Source organism: Montipora foliosa, chromosome 14 (genome assembly GCF_036669935.1).
Source record: "Montipora foliosa isolate CH-2021 chromosome 14, ASM3666993v2, whole genome shotgun sequence".
Classification (NCBI taxonomy): domain Eukaryota; kingdom Metazoa; phylum Cnidaria; class Anthozoa; order Scleractinia; family Acroporidae; genus Montipora; species Montipora foliosa.
In genome coordinates this window covers 22,388,401-22,403,400 of record NC_090882.1, presented here as the reverse complement: position 1 = coordinate 22,403,400, position 15,000 = coordinate 22,388,401, and the positions used below count along the sequence as shown (strand labels likewise).

The following is a 15,000-nucleotide window of genomic DNA, read 5'->3' as shown; positions in this document are numbered from 1 at the left end:
AAAATACAAATCTGGGAGAAAAAAGCTTTTTTTCCTAGTATGTCTTGAGTTGAGAACAAACCCAGAAAGCCCATATTTCAGTAAAATTATTTTCAGTCAGTAAATTCAATTGTCTTGTTATTTACACCTCTATTAACTATGTTTACACCAACGATTCCGATTTTCTACCTTTAAATTTCTTGCTCCGCAAAAATAAACTATGAACATGTACATTTGATACTAATCTTGAATAAGCAATTTTAACTGAAAATTGCGTCAGTACATTTGGATGACATCTAACCATCACTTTTGCCTCTCGAATAAAAAACACTAAAACTTATATATTACGAAGGGCGGAAGTATGTTTCCGAACACGTAAAGGGAAATTGATCACCGGTAATTAGGGACCCTACGCAACGAAGTCTAAGATGAGCACGAGAACTCCAAAAAGCGATGCGTTCTATGTGCAAATTTCGATGGCTCTACAGACGCTTTCAATATTTCTATGCCCTTCTTTGACGTCTTCATAACAATGACCTGAAATATCTAAGTTTGACCTTCTTTGAAGGACCAGAGGTAACGAAGATAATTATTCCGCACTTTTTGCTTAACATCAACGCCTTTTATACTAATATATTTCCTGGATACTTGATAAACAATTTAAACTAGCGAAGAGGTGGAATAATAAAAGATCATTAAATATATGCGATATACATTTTCTCGTTGCACCACCGATTTTGTTGACATTGTCGCTGCGTAAACCCAGCCGTTGCTCCCTGGTAAATTTATAATTGCCAGCCTAAAGGGAAATGAACTGTGATTGCCAAAGATTTACAAAGGGCCCTATCCCTGGATTTTTGTCTCTCTCTTCTTACAATAATATTTAGCAAGACTTCTGTCTTTCCAAGGCGTTCTGCCTCACCAGAAAAAAAACGAGTTACCCATCAAAGGGCAATGGAGATGGCGCATCTAATATTTAATGTTGCACATAGGTAGGTGAAATGAGTACAATTCGAGGTATATTGATAACCCCAGGAAAATAAAGTAGATGACCAAAAAGACACACCCAACCTTTCGGTTCAAAACCCACTTGGTACAACAAAGAATCAAAAAGGCAATTATTACGGATCCTATGATAAAGAAACACGACATGAAAAGTCCGTGACTGTTGATAACGACAGGCGAAGTATGATTCCATACAGTTGTCTTGACAAGCCATGGTACGCCGAGGCAAAGAAGAACATCAAACGTGTTACTACCGATGGTGTTTGAAACTGCCATGTCGCCATCACCTGGCAGAAAACAAAAGGAAAAGTTTATTTGTGCATGCAAAAAACTGTCCTTTGGAGGCTTGGTGTGGATTGGTAAAAAAAAATCCCACAGAAACAGGAGACGAGCTACAATTGATGATATCTAGTTGCCTGTGCGCCAAAAGGGATCAACATCGGATAAATCTATCGTTTAGTTTTTTTTTTTTTTTAACCCGTCAAAGCACTTATTATTTTTCCTCCTAAGAAGCTATCTTTCCAAGAAAAGTTAATGTTACTAATTTCGTTTTGTTCATTCTGCTTTCTCGTACCTTTCAACGTGCCGTACAGAACTATTTACAAAACGAATGACAGAAGTTGACTTATATTATACACCTTATTCATAAATGACGGTCAATTTATAATTCTTTTGTGGAAGTGCAAATTAGCCTACCAAGCCTCGATACCATACAGTGAATTGAAAAAAATTCTTGCTCTAATATGAGGCTTGGTAGGCTAATTAGCACGTGGACAAAAGAATTATAAATGTGACCGCCATTTATGAATAAGGTCTATAACACGGGGCCGGGACTCTCCCACACACAGGGTTCCCAATTCCCGCTAAAAGATTCCGTATATTAAAGATCCCCCTTTGGTTCCCCGCTTCGCGTTGCCCCTAACCGCATTCCAACTCCCAGTTGGAACTTGGCACTAAAAATTTGGCAATTTCTGCAAGACTCAAGACAAATACTTTAAATCTGACATCTAGAGCGGTTTTCAAACGAGTGTCGTAAAACCAAAACCAAAGTAATTACTTTGGCCAATCAAAAAGGACGGAGACAATCCAGTAAACCAATCAAAACTCGAAGTAATTACACGTAGCCGACACAAATCGCGGGAAAATATGCACGAGCGAGCTACGATCGGTTTTGGTTTCACTTCTGATTGGTTAAAAAAGTGGCGCCAGAACTTTGAACCAATCACTGAGTGAAGTAATGCAAAACCAAAGTAATTGTCTAATTACTTTGACACTCAATTGAAAACCACTCTATCATAACAAAACCTATCACTGACTCGAATGTTTTATGTAATTACTACCTCGCTGTGTTTCTCGAATAGGGTTTACCTTTCCTTGCAGTGAGCACACTTGATGAGCAATCTGGTATACTGCTTCCAAAAGCGACGAGTGTAAGACCCATCATTGCGTCCGAGATCCCGAACGTGTATCCAATAGTGGTGACCATCCAAACAAGTGTATATGATGAAATTGCGATCCAGATAATGGAAGCTATGAACGTAATTGCCACCCACTTATGACAGGACTCCTTCTGTACATTCGGAATAGTGACGTAGTACATTATGTTGATTGGGAGACCAAGAAGCCAACATATTCTGGCCATCAATCCCTTTGGTGGATTGAACGGTGACGTCAGATCAGGAGCCGACTGGGGTTGGCGTATAGACGCGTAGTGACGATCGAGATGGCTACCACTTCCTAAGTACATAAAAGACGAATTGAAAGTCATAGAATTCTTTAAAATGAAGCCGATAGGGGAATGCGACATGGTTTAGCATCGCGGGCTGTCATGCGGGAGGTCGTGAGTTTGACTCCGGCCGGACCAACACTCAGGGTCTTAAAATAACTGAGGAGAATGTGCTGCCTTTGTAATTATATCTTCAAATGGTTAGACTTTCAAGTCTTCTCGGAGAAGGACTGTAAACTGGAGGTCCCGTCTCATAGCCCTTGTTGGAAATTAAATAGTATGGGACGTTAAAGAACCCACTCACTATTCGACAAGACTAGGGGATGTAGTCCCCGGTATTGTGGTTTGACCTTATCTGGACGGGGACATCTTTCACTTCCTAAAACAAATTATAAACTGTGTAATAAGCAGTCTGGCTAAAGTCCCCCGAAAAACATTGTAAATTAGTCTTGAAAAGCCCCGAGGGGAGAGCCTTTTGTTCGTGCGCTCAGTCAGTGAGTTTATTCTAAAGTACGCCTAGATATACAAATATAGTTCTCTTGCTTGTTGGTATATGTGGTTACTGCAAGTTCATTTTCTACTATCTTGTAAAAGCTACACGAGGAGTGTTTTCCTGGTTATGCTGTCAGTAGCTTTTCTTCTTGTATTTTTGAATATTTGAATATTGAAGATTCGATTCAAGTGTGCCATTTACACCCATCGGTTTCAAAAAGATGTTACCCAGAAAAGTCAAAGTCATATCAAGAAGACTGTATATAAAGAGAGGATAGCCTGCATGAAAGGCGCTTTATGAACCAAGCGGGGCGAACGCGATATTTCGCGTGGAGCGCGACACGAGGGGGAGAGAAAAATAAATGCCGCCAATGCCGCGTCTATTTAAAATTTCATTACGTCACTACAACTGGTCAATCAGGCTCCAGTTGTTCAAAAGGTGGATAACGCTATTTACCGGATAAGTCACTATCCATTGGATAGCGCAACTGGTTTTGCTATGACTTATCCACCGTTTAGTGATCTATCCGGCGGATAGCGGTATCCATCGTTTGAACAACTGGGGCGAGGTGCCTCTTCAAAAATAGCTTCGTAGCTCGAAGAGGCCCATATATGGGGGATCCACTCTCTTACGTCATCCTTTCTTGGTTATATTCATTACTACCTTCGAGCAACCATGAACCAAACTTACTTCTAAGTGGTAGTGACTCGCTATCTCCTTCGTTAAATTCATCTTGCTCGTCGACTTGTTCTTGTTCTTTATCATCTCTCATCTGTCTTGCAGTCTCCCCTTTTTCAGCGTATGGTTGTTCTGTAGTCTGTGTAGTCCTAGTAGGTTTCTCCTCTTTCGTTTGGTTATCACATCCCTGTTCTTCGTCAGCTATCTTTTCATATCCCGCGTTGTTATTGGTTTTGTTGGTCCGATTTACAGCGTGCAGATCAGATTTGAATTTAGGACTGCTTGTGTTGGTGATTCTGTAAAGCCAAGCTTCGATTCGCGGATTAAAATACATGATGACAAGATATATTGAATACGAACATACCATTCCCAATGCTTCTGGCCTGTGAAATTAATAAGACATCACCGGAATCTAAGAACGCTTTCCATATGACAGAACTGACAGGCCAAACCGGGCATTTGTAAGGACTAATTCTACAACGCCTTCAAATTAGCACACTTCGAGGATGATATATACTCCTCCAGAAGAATGCGAGGAATATCATTCAAATGTTCCTTCAAATTGTTGCATTTTCTTTGCAAACTGACTGCTCTGGCCGGCCAGTTCTGACAATAAGAAAGTGCCCGAAGTTTAATGTTCTCAGTGCTTTTGAGTTTTGGTGTTGGAGTTCTTTGAAACTTATTACACCTTGTTTCCCAGAGTCATGGAGAGATGAGTGATTTTTCAGTTTTCTGGTGACCCAGTGATACTTGGAAATATCCAAACATACATAACATGTTATTCCTTCACTACAATCGCGACAATGCTCCACTTGAACAATTTAGATCTTAGCAGTATGGCAAGACAATTGTCATGTGACCTGGCTCCCACCTATTATAGATCCGAACTAGTCACCGGAAGGTCGTAGGTTCGACTCTTGCCGAGGAGCACTCGGATTTTTTCCGAGTATCCTCGAGTCATCATCGGAAATAAATCTCTTCAATAGGCAATTTTCACGATGGCGTCATTTGACTAAAACTACCACAAGTCAGTTTGTTTTTCTTTTCATATTTAAATTTTGTATTCCCAGTGGGGTAAAAATAACAATAGCTCAAATTAACATGAGACAAGCGAAACCTGAAGGATTCTGGTACTTGTAGTCATCATGCAAATGTCCTATTAAATACATCGTTTCATTTATTTACTGGGGTGAACAATGACCATCTCCTCGATTACTTTCAGAATCATGTTTCTCACGGAACGTTAGTCAAAATTTGCAGGCATTTTTCAAGACACGTTTAGGCGAATGTAAGGCAATGAAATAGCCAAAACATAGTAAACATAGACTCTCACCAAGTTACAATGTTATCCATAAGAGTCACGATGAGTATGACAAGACTGAAGAGATAGAACATGTTGTCTCGGACAAATGGCCACCATGCTAAATACAAAACCTGTCATGAAGAAATTGCACAGTAAGACAGATTATATGTTAGGGACGGTGCCTATTAACTCAAAAGTATTTTTTGCGCGGTGTATGAATATACGGGAACCAAGCATGGCTACCCTCAATTTTCATGTCGGATACCAAGAGCACTTGCTAAGTTCAGCTTTTTCCGCATAGTCTTAAACCACGCAAAAATATCCTTTTATTAGTAAGCACCACCTATAGGAAACCCGATTACTTCAAGATGCGCAGAACGTATGCGCAATAACAATAGTAGGCACCGTGAAATCCAGGCTTGAACGTCGCTCGAAAACATGGCCGCGGTATTGCACAGCGCCGCTGAACCAACTGAGGTAACAACCCAACTTGGAGCTGGTTACTTGTGAGTTCGAATTATATCCCATAAGAGGATACGAATGAATGATAATATTTAACAATTATTCGCCGAAGGCGAAGTGAATATTGGTGAATATTTACCGAGACGTAGTCGAGGTAAATATTCCCCAATATTTAATGAGCCTGAGGCGAATAATTGTTTTAGTGTAATTTTCAGCGGTGAATATCAAGAAAGTGCAAAACAACGGGCTAAAACAAGATAAAAAGGTACGAAAATTGCTTGATTGGCTTAGCAGCCGCGCCTCCAAAATGTTATATTCACAGGGTAGCGCGGTGAATATAACACTAAATTCTTATCTTCACCGCTGAAAATTATACTAAATAGAATATATGAAATCTTGTGCAGCGGGCATTGAATTACATGAGTGTTGATATCATCGCAGTTAAGCAGCAAATTACGTTGATAACGTATCCCCGAAAGAATGTAGATACACTATAGCTTTAGCAATATCGACGGACTTCCTCGTTTGGCTGTGGCCAGAGACCGCGTTCTTAGGTGCTGAGCAAAAAAAAAAGCGGGCTCTGGGGACTAGAATGGGTCTGGGGAGACCGTTTGGGGACTAGAATGGACGGTCATGCGCAGAATCAACATACGCATGCGCATTAGCTTGTTGTTAATTAGTGTCTTTTTTCTTACTGAACAAAAGGTGTTAATTATCAAGACGCTACTGAGTTTGTGTGTAGCCTTGGTCATGCTTGCGTCACCCTTGGGGACCACGCTTAGACGAGGACAACTGCAACAACGATTTAAATGAGTTTGAAGAAATCTATTCTCGTCCCCAGACATTCTCGACCCCAGACTCGACCCCCATTCTCGACCCATTCTCCCCCATTCTCGACCCCCTTGACTGAGGGAGAGAAGAGCTCTGGGGTACCCTGAAACAAAGTGTCTTCTCATTGGTTTTCGTGAAGAACAATCAAAAGCGTCTCTCATTGGTGCATTTATGTTAGCACGAGGAATGAGCAGGCGCCGTAAGGTTCAAATAGCCAAGTTTTGGCTACAAGAACCCTACGGCGTATGTTCTCCGACAGAATTTTCCAGAGCCTTGGGTCGATCCGAGGCTCTGGTGACCAGAATGGTCTCCAGAGGCCGCGATTCTTTCGGTCAGCACCTAGAATAACGACCTCTGGCTGGTCCCGAACCAGGAAGTCCGCGAATCACGGACGGCTCGGCTCGTCTGCGCAATCTCAGAAATTTGAAACAATTAGTAGATTTCAAAGGTTATCAAAATAGACCCCAACTGAGACTGCGCGTATTTCGGAACCGGCCAGAGGTCGTTATTCTAGGTGCTGACCGGACGAATCGCGGCCTCTGGGAAAGAGAATGAAAGAAATCGAATTTGCATGTGCGGTATTTAACAACTATTCACCGAAGTGGAGGTGGCTAGTGGCAGATATTTACCGAGCCGCGAAAAGTATAAACTAAAATACTGAGCTAATAAAGCACAAAAAGATGATTTTAATCCCGCGCAAGTTGTTCCGAGGTGAATAGCAAAGTATACTCGGAGTTTCAGTAGCCAATCTGAGCCTTGGTTTAGCAGGCGTCTTCTTTGAGCCGGATTTATTTTTATAGAAAGAGTTTTTCCGCACTTTAGCTAAACTGAACCACTCCCGCGGTCTTTAGAGACTCTGAGACTCTGGCTTTCCCAAACAGAGGATACCATTTGGAACGTTCCATTCTAATTGGATTTGAAAATGGAAAACGCTCTAAGACTCTTACCGTTCCAGCACCGACGCCACATAATCCAATCACAAAAAGTACATTGAACACAGCTGAGCCTAAAATGGTGCCGATTCCGATGTCACCATGTGTGATGAAGACACCTACAATTATTAAAGAAACGTTTGTCACCAAATCGTTACGATGCCGAAATCCTGTCATCTCCTAGGTAAACTTAAGCCTACCAAATCATAAAATACTCCAGAGGAAGTTTATTTACTCAAACTGAAAGCTACCGCCGATGTTGGAACATTTATTAGGATACCAGTCTATTCTTCCTCCCTTCCTTCAATGTTTATATTCTTCAAAATTTCGGGCCTCAAAAAAGTTTTACGCTACATTAAATGGCAAGAAGGGGGAACAAGTTGTGATCTTGTAACTCAATTTCCGTCGACCTTTCTTTAAGTGTTCCAACCAAATAACTTCGTTATCGTGGCTATCCTGAGTCTTGAGCAACTAGTGCACTCGAATAGCTCCGAAAACTGCCAGCCTATTTTCGTCTGAGATCTATTTGATAGATTGTCAAGTTATATTCCAAATCCTTTCGTAATTGCCTTATAGCTTTCCGCTAGCTCTCCTCGTTCAATTGGCAAATTAGCTTGGAAAGTTTTGACATCCCTGGTCTCTTGAAAAACGAGCAGCAGCTTAATCGTTTCTGCAAATTCCCAAAGAGCAATCACTTCGAATTCGCAGCATAACCCTCTTAGATCACAGGAAATCTTTAGAACTCACCAATCACAGATGCGAATAGTTCAGGTCCCGAACTACCAAAAGCCATGAGGGTAGCTCCAGCCACATCTGATTGAAGCTTCAGTTTTTCACAAATTAATTCCAGACAAGGAACAAAATAGTCATGACATACAATAGCTACGGCCCAGGACAGGTAAAATACGGCTACAAAGTGGAGAATTACTGCACCGTGCTTTCTTTGATGTTGATTGAATAAATCTCCCGGGAATTCCGCGACTGACGGTGTACTGCAGTTTTTGTGTTTGTTTGTCTTGAGAGAAAGGAGATCTCTTCTTGTAAATGAGCCATCTACAAGAAAAGTGTATTAAGAGTCGCTCAGGTCTGCAAATTCCATCCTTGCCATTATTAAGGAGTTTTTAAGCAAGGATGACAAAAACGTCATCAAAAACATCACTTCGAAATATGACTTAACGCTATGCAAGTATTTCGAGATTATGCCATAGTGTTCGAGTTGTATATCCTGTGACTGGATGGATGCGAACGGCCTTAAAGTAAACGTAGAAAATGAATGGTTCATCGTTGTATGCTTTCGATATCGTCAAAACCTGAAATTTGGAGATTTCACGTAGTTTTTTTTAGGAGTACCGCAAAGAAATGCACTAAAAGCGTGCACGTGCGTACACTAAATGCACGTGCCGTACGATCATTATTCCTTTTTTAACCAATATTATTAAATTCTCAACCTCGGATAATGCATTTCGCGTGCTCTGATTGGTTCACTCAATCCTGTTTATCACCTCATATACCTTGGTTTGACCTTATATGGTAAATGATTGCGTTAAGCGTTGCTAAACTAAAAAGGTTTTCGCCGGAAAGCGAGATTTCTCTTTGAATAAAGCCAAAAAGGAAAAAAAACTTTTTTCTGCGGAAAGTTTGGATCCATTCCGACGTTTAGAAGTACGCAAGGAGGCAAGAAATGTTTTTGTGATGAGCCTGCGTCTATCTGACCACAAGGTATTACACAACATCGCATCAGCTCTCATCAAGTTTTTTCGATTTCGCTCGGATTTGCTCCCTCTTTTCACTAGTATTTCGTACTTTCAACTTTTTGGAGTTTAAGGAATTTAATAAAACAATTATTCCATTCGCGCTTGTTGGATATGAGACTGGTTATGGCCAACTCGGCGCTACGCGCCTCGTTGGCTATTTACCATCTCATATCCAACGCGCGCTCATGGAATAATTGTTAACTATTCTTGCCGTCATGGTTGCCGCTTAAGGGTTGTGTCACAGTAACGCAGTTCATTTTGTGTCGTTTTACCATTAACTCGCCCCTTCTTGTTACAACTTAACATTAACTCAGAAATTACCTTTAAAAAACACAAACCAGAGGTTGGTGACGAAAACATGTTTGTCGAACATACATAATTAAAGTTACAAACAACAGAGATCAACTTTGGAAAAGTGTTGGGTTGCACAGTTTTCAAAAACCCAATCACAATCCATTTTAATCTTCTTCAATTTTACCCATCCCTGCTTCCTTTTGTATTTGCTGTTCTATTCAAACTTTCCTTCAGTGTTTTAAGTAATTGTTTTTATGTTTCGCATGATTTGGTTGCGAGTTTTCAGTTGCTGAATTTGGCTAAATTTCGTGACACAGTCCCCTTAAAGCTTTAAGGGCCCACGGACGGATTTTTCGAGCGTTGCTAGGGAAGTGAAATGTTACTTCCGGTGACTGACGTCATCATATAGTGAGCTGACCAGAAAACCCACTCACAAGCAAAGATCACCGCAGGAACTGTTGTTTGTATCGAAGATTTTTCCTCGCCCTTCCTCGTGCTGGTTCTCAGATCAACTGCGCATGCGTAAACGAACTGACTTCCGGTTTAAGAAAAACCTAAATTTCCGTCGGTCTTTAAATTCAATTAATTTTTTTTCATATGGTACGTTTCACCTCCAAACAAAGAATATAGGTAAGCATTGATTTTTTCAAATCATCTTTTTTGAAAATTTTATGGGTATTCCAGTTTATCTCTCTAAAAAGAACATTTTTCAAAAGAACAAGAACACGGACTCTGGCCACAGCCAAAAATACGCGCAGTCGCGTTAATAGGGAGTTACGAAACGAGGACGACGACGGCTACGAGGACTTCATTTAAAAATACGAGTTCGTGTTATTCAAATCACCACGAAACTATTTCATGTCGTTTCGCGTTAAAAATGCAGGGGCATCCAACGAATCTGTTCCTCACATTATCTGTTCCCCAGAGGAATCTTGCTGGCTGGCAAAAACCCAGGTGTTTCGATTAGCTGGCTGGGAAATTTTGTTATTGATGGAGGTTTTTCCTGGGAATTACTGACTTTTTCTAGCATTTCAACCCGAGCTGGCTGTAGAAACTCTGAAGACTGAGGACGACTAAAAAAAAAAAAAGAAAAAAAAAAGAAAGAACCCGTTCCCTCTCCGAGAGAATAGTCACAAACATACGACGGCTGGTCAAAGTGATTGCGCTTGCGGAAAAAACCTGTTTTGTCCCGGTTTTGTCGCTTTTGTTCGGTCGTTTTGGATCGAGGGATTTGAAAGCGCGCGGAATTCCTGGCTGGGAAATAAATTTGATCAGCTGGCTGAGAAACCAACCAATTTTATCTAGCTGGCTGGGAAATTTCTTGTGTGTCTTGCTGGGAAAAAGAAACAGATAATGTTTTCCCAGTAACACTGAAAAACACCTGAAAATGCCTTAACAACATTTATTTTCATTAACTGGGGTATAATAATACAATTTACAACAAATTGGTCGTTGGGTGCCCCTGAAAATGTGTAGTGAACTGTCGAGGATTTAAACTGGTTTGAGTGGGTTGGAAGCATAGAGAGAGAACTGAAAATTCATCGTCATCGTCTCGACTCCGGGAACGAGAATGGTCGTCATAATGCCAATTTTGGTTCTTGGCATGCGCACTTCTCGAAATTGTTTCCAGCAATCACAATGCACGTGTCCAGAGTCGAAAGACACTTCATTGTCCCTTACATACCCGACGCTTCCCTTGCGAACGATAAGGGTTTTCTTGGTTCCTGGTTCCAGGTGTTGAAAATAAACACCATTAAAACTGCGGCAATTCCCAATTGAACCTTGAATCGTCTTCTTCGAGTCATGGCTGAGAAAAACAAAAACATTTTATGTTGGAAAACGATTTATTGAAGAAGAAACACAAAAAAATAAGCTTCATCAGTTCATGTTACGCCTTTTAACACTGTGAAATGTTTTATGAACGATGTAATGTTAGGTCAGTGCTTCTGCCAGTCTTAGACATTTTGCTCCGTTTAATGTATTATTCAGGCGTAATTACAATATAATGCTACAATCAGAGCATTGAGCAAAACTTTCCATTCAGGAAATTAAATAAGCTCATTTGACCTCGCAATGACACTCCTGTTGCCTAACTCACGTCAACTCAGAAAATCTCGAAGACGAGCTTCGAGAGGCTTGACTTAGAGATACTTAAATGAGTCGAGAAGCGAGAACTTCTCAGTTTGATATTGAATTCTTGACTAAACTTAGTTCAAATCCCAGATTTTGTCTTTTCTGCCTGCGTAGTCGTCTTGTGACGGTCATGTGACGATCAAATTACAAATTCTTTGTATTGAATGACTGTATATCAAATCAAGGAGCTTAAACTTGGATAGGCGTTATTATCCGACGTAAACTGATAACTTGACAACAAAGTCATTTACAGAAAGAAACTTGAGTTAGACATACTCCAGGGGCAATCCAACGATAATCTTCGGTGAAATATGTTTTCGGGAGAGTCAAACTGTTTTAAGAATTTCGGTTTTACGTTCCAAACAGCTATAGATTTCTTTACCAAAACATCACCTAAAAGATTCGATAAACCGGGAAAAAGTAGTCCCTTACGTTTTCGGAAGGGATATTTGAAGCAAATTTGGGCACTTAAAATGGTCATCTAGCAGTATCGGATGAGGAAATGGTTCAAGAAAGGTAACGTTCAGCTAGATTTGATTCCCTAAAATTTTCGGACACTACAATTTTCACGATATCCGAACGGATAAAATTATTCTAGGTGACAAAAACATCTCTCTGGACAATCTGTATACATTACAAGGAGCCTAGAAATGTCTCTCAAAGGCTTTTGGCATAATTTTCTTCTTGGGTTGCCTTTGATTCTCGATTGTAGGAGGTTGCTTCTACCCCACCCCTGGAGCCAGCCCAGTTCGCAAATGCGATCAAATAAAAAAAACAGCTAGCGATGTAAGATGTTTTTGAGACAGGACAGCAACCGCAAGTGAATAACCGGATTTCCATTTTAAATTGTCTTTACACAACCAAATTTATATTGCTAAGTATCTTTTCTCCATTGGAGATGATTACTTTAAAAATCTGGGAGACACTACATACTCAAACTGTCCTTGAATGCCAAATGTTTACTTCCAGTTGCCGTCCGCGTCTTAATAGGGACCTTAAGATCTACGACGGCGACGTCGAGGAAAACGTCACCTCAAAATAGAACTTTGCTCTAGTAAAAGTCTTTCGCGATTATTCCATCTCGTTCACGTCGTACAATGTGGGCGAAGTATCCTAAAAATAAATTGGTACGAGCGGTTTCAGACTGAAAATAGAGAATGAAAGATTCTCTGTTGCATGCTCACGTTTTCGTCAAAACCTAAAATTCAGTGATTTCACGTCGTCGTCATGCATAGAACCGCAAAAATATGTGCTAAAATCCTGCACGTGCAACACGATTATTTATGCTCTTTTAACCAATGATATCATTGTTTTGTGACGTTTTCGTCGACGTCGTCATCGTAGATCTTAAGCTCCCTAATAATCACCGGGCGGATACTCCCTTATATGGGTTATACAGATATGTGCGACCCCAAAGGATGTGGTTTTTAGCCGTTTTGGTCTGAAATAAGGTTACGGATTTTGACCATTTTGATGTGAAATAGGATATGGGTCGCGCTCAAATCTTAATTGAGTATGTTTTTCAGACGAAGCTACTTCTTTATCATTGGGCGATAAGACCATCAACAAAAGACCTTTTCAAATTATTACGCCAACCAGGGCAAGGGTTTAGGGAAGCGGTCTGCACACCCCCACCCATTTTATTTCTGGGAATACGCCCCCCCCTCCCCCCCCCCCTCCCCCCGCACTTAAGTTCCCTATCGAGAACATCTTTGCTATGGTAAACTTACAAATATTATAGTGAAAAAAGTCTCTTCGGTCAAGTATTAACAACAAGGATGGTCATTTTCTTACAATTTGTTTTAAAAGCATGTGCAATAAGAGTCGAGGTCAAATTTTGGGTTTTGAATGACAACAGCTTTTTTTTCGATCTTCATCATTACTTTAAAAAATTAAACACGACTTCCCTGGCTATATCAACAGTTATTTTTGTATGAATATCCCAAAGACGATCACACGCAAAAGAGAAAATAGTTTACCACTGATGAGTAAAAAGAATGCTGCGATCCTTGATGCCATAGAGGCGCGAATGCTTCCATTACCCGCTCCAGTTCAAACGCATTGTGACACATTATCTGAATACTTTTTATGCGCAATTTTCAATCAGCTTTAAACATGCAAACTGGGTCTGTCTATTTGGAAGGAATTTTTCCGTGAATATCTTGAGTGGGCGCTTTACGGAGTATGGGAAATTATTGCTCCAAGTCGCAGAATCCACACATACTGTATGCTCAAATGGAACTGACATGCGACGCGCAGAATTCGAGGAAGTAATCGATAAAAGGACTCCGAGTCTCTTTACACGAAACTTAAGGGGAAGGAAGGCAAGTAAACCTGAAATTCTTTGATATTTCTATCTGGATAATTAAGCTTTTAGAAACCCCGAGCCGAATATACGGAAAATACTTTAAACTCATTGTTACGTGAAATCGTTCATAGGATGATGTTTTTCTGCATATGAGCCGTTCGTGCAAACGGTTTCTCGGGGAAATCTTCAACCTCCTATCCATTCCCGGTAAAATAGAAAATCGCCCGAAATTTTTAGATTTAGTTAGTAGAAACGTTGGTCTTAATCCGGATATACAAATTAGTGCCGGGATTTTTATCACCGCAAAGTATCAACAACACTCTCAAAATCGGCAAAATCGATCCGTTCACACGCGTAAACAACAAAACACTTGAAAAGCAGGAAACGTTTGAACAGTTGTCGCTGAAACTGTCGCATAAGCACAAAGTTGCAGCCTACCTCGATGATAGTTCCCTGCGATGAGATTTCTTTTTGTCTTGTCTCGGGTAAGCGATACCGGAGAGAAGTGGAAATTTCAGAATATGATGAGGTTAATAAACAGCCAAGTTCTGGGTAAGATCGTGACAACTTCCGGTGCATTACTGAAATAACGACATCACTTTATTGGTTTTCTTCTTTTAATCCAAAAGTAATAGCATCAGGGATAAAATATTACCGAAATGTTGTTAAAACGTCGTGTGAATTAATGAGAGAAAATTTCATTCTAAAATATATACAGTGAGAAACGAGGCGGGTGGTCAAGGAGATTTCAAATTTGGCTTTGATTGACAGGACTAGCTTTCATTGACAGCCGCAAAAAAAACTTGTCCAGACACAATACAATACAATACAATATATACTTAATTGACCGCTCCCCATAGGGGCTTTTCAGGGCCAATGAAACACAATGACACGACGGAACAGAACAGACACGGGCTCCCCAAGCTGAAAATACGTGGTGTATGCGACAGTTTGTGTATATCGAGAATTGTATGGGAAAATCACCGATCGTAAGAAAATTGTGTAAATAACTATCTCATTTGAAATAAAGTTTTCCTACCTCAAATGTGTGACCAACTTGTCTCTTTTGCCGAGTTTTGAGCCATTCTGACGCCGTTTAGTG

At 40.4% G+C, this 15,000-nt stretch overlaps 1 protein-coding gene across 5 annotated transcripts in view; it reads right to left on the bottom strand.

The window, feature by feature from the left end:
• Window positions 1-15,000, bottom strand: part of LOC137985303 (sodium/potassium/calcium exchanger 4-like) — a 21,910-nt gene that overhangs the window by 1,058 nt on the left and 5,852 nt on the right. Inside the window, exons 1-8 of one of the 5 annotated variants that reach the window (XM_068832883.1) lie at window positions 14,337-14,479; window positions 11,142-11,264; window positions 8,157-8,462; window positions 7,425-7,528; window positions 5,215-5,315; window positions 3,894-4,264; window positions 2,353-2,721; window positions 1-1,271 (exon numbers count right to left, since the gene is read on the bottom strand). The exon at window positions 1-1,271 is cut by the window's left edge and continues 1,058 nt beyond it. In XM_068832883.1, the coding sequence (XP_068688984.1) occupies window positions 949-1,271; window positions 2,353-2,721; window positions 3,894-4,264; window positions 5,215-5,315; window positions 7,425-7,528; window positions 8,157-8,462; window positions 11,142-11,262 (1,695 nt within the window). In that variant the 5' untranslated portion in view covers window positions 11,263-11,264; window positions 14,337-14,479 and the 3' untranslated portion in view covers window positions 1-948. Of the gene's footprint in view, window positions 1,272-2,352; window positions 2,722-3,893; window positions 4,265-5,214; window positions 5,316-7,424; window positions 7,529-8,156; window positions 8,463-11,141; window positions 11,265-11,524; window positions 11,702-12,523; window positions 12,817-14,336; window positions 14,480-15,000 lie in introns of those variants that run through there. The other 4 variants (XM_068832882.1, XM_068832884.1, XM_068832886.1 and 1 more) reach the window with 4 other exon arrangements.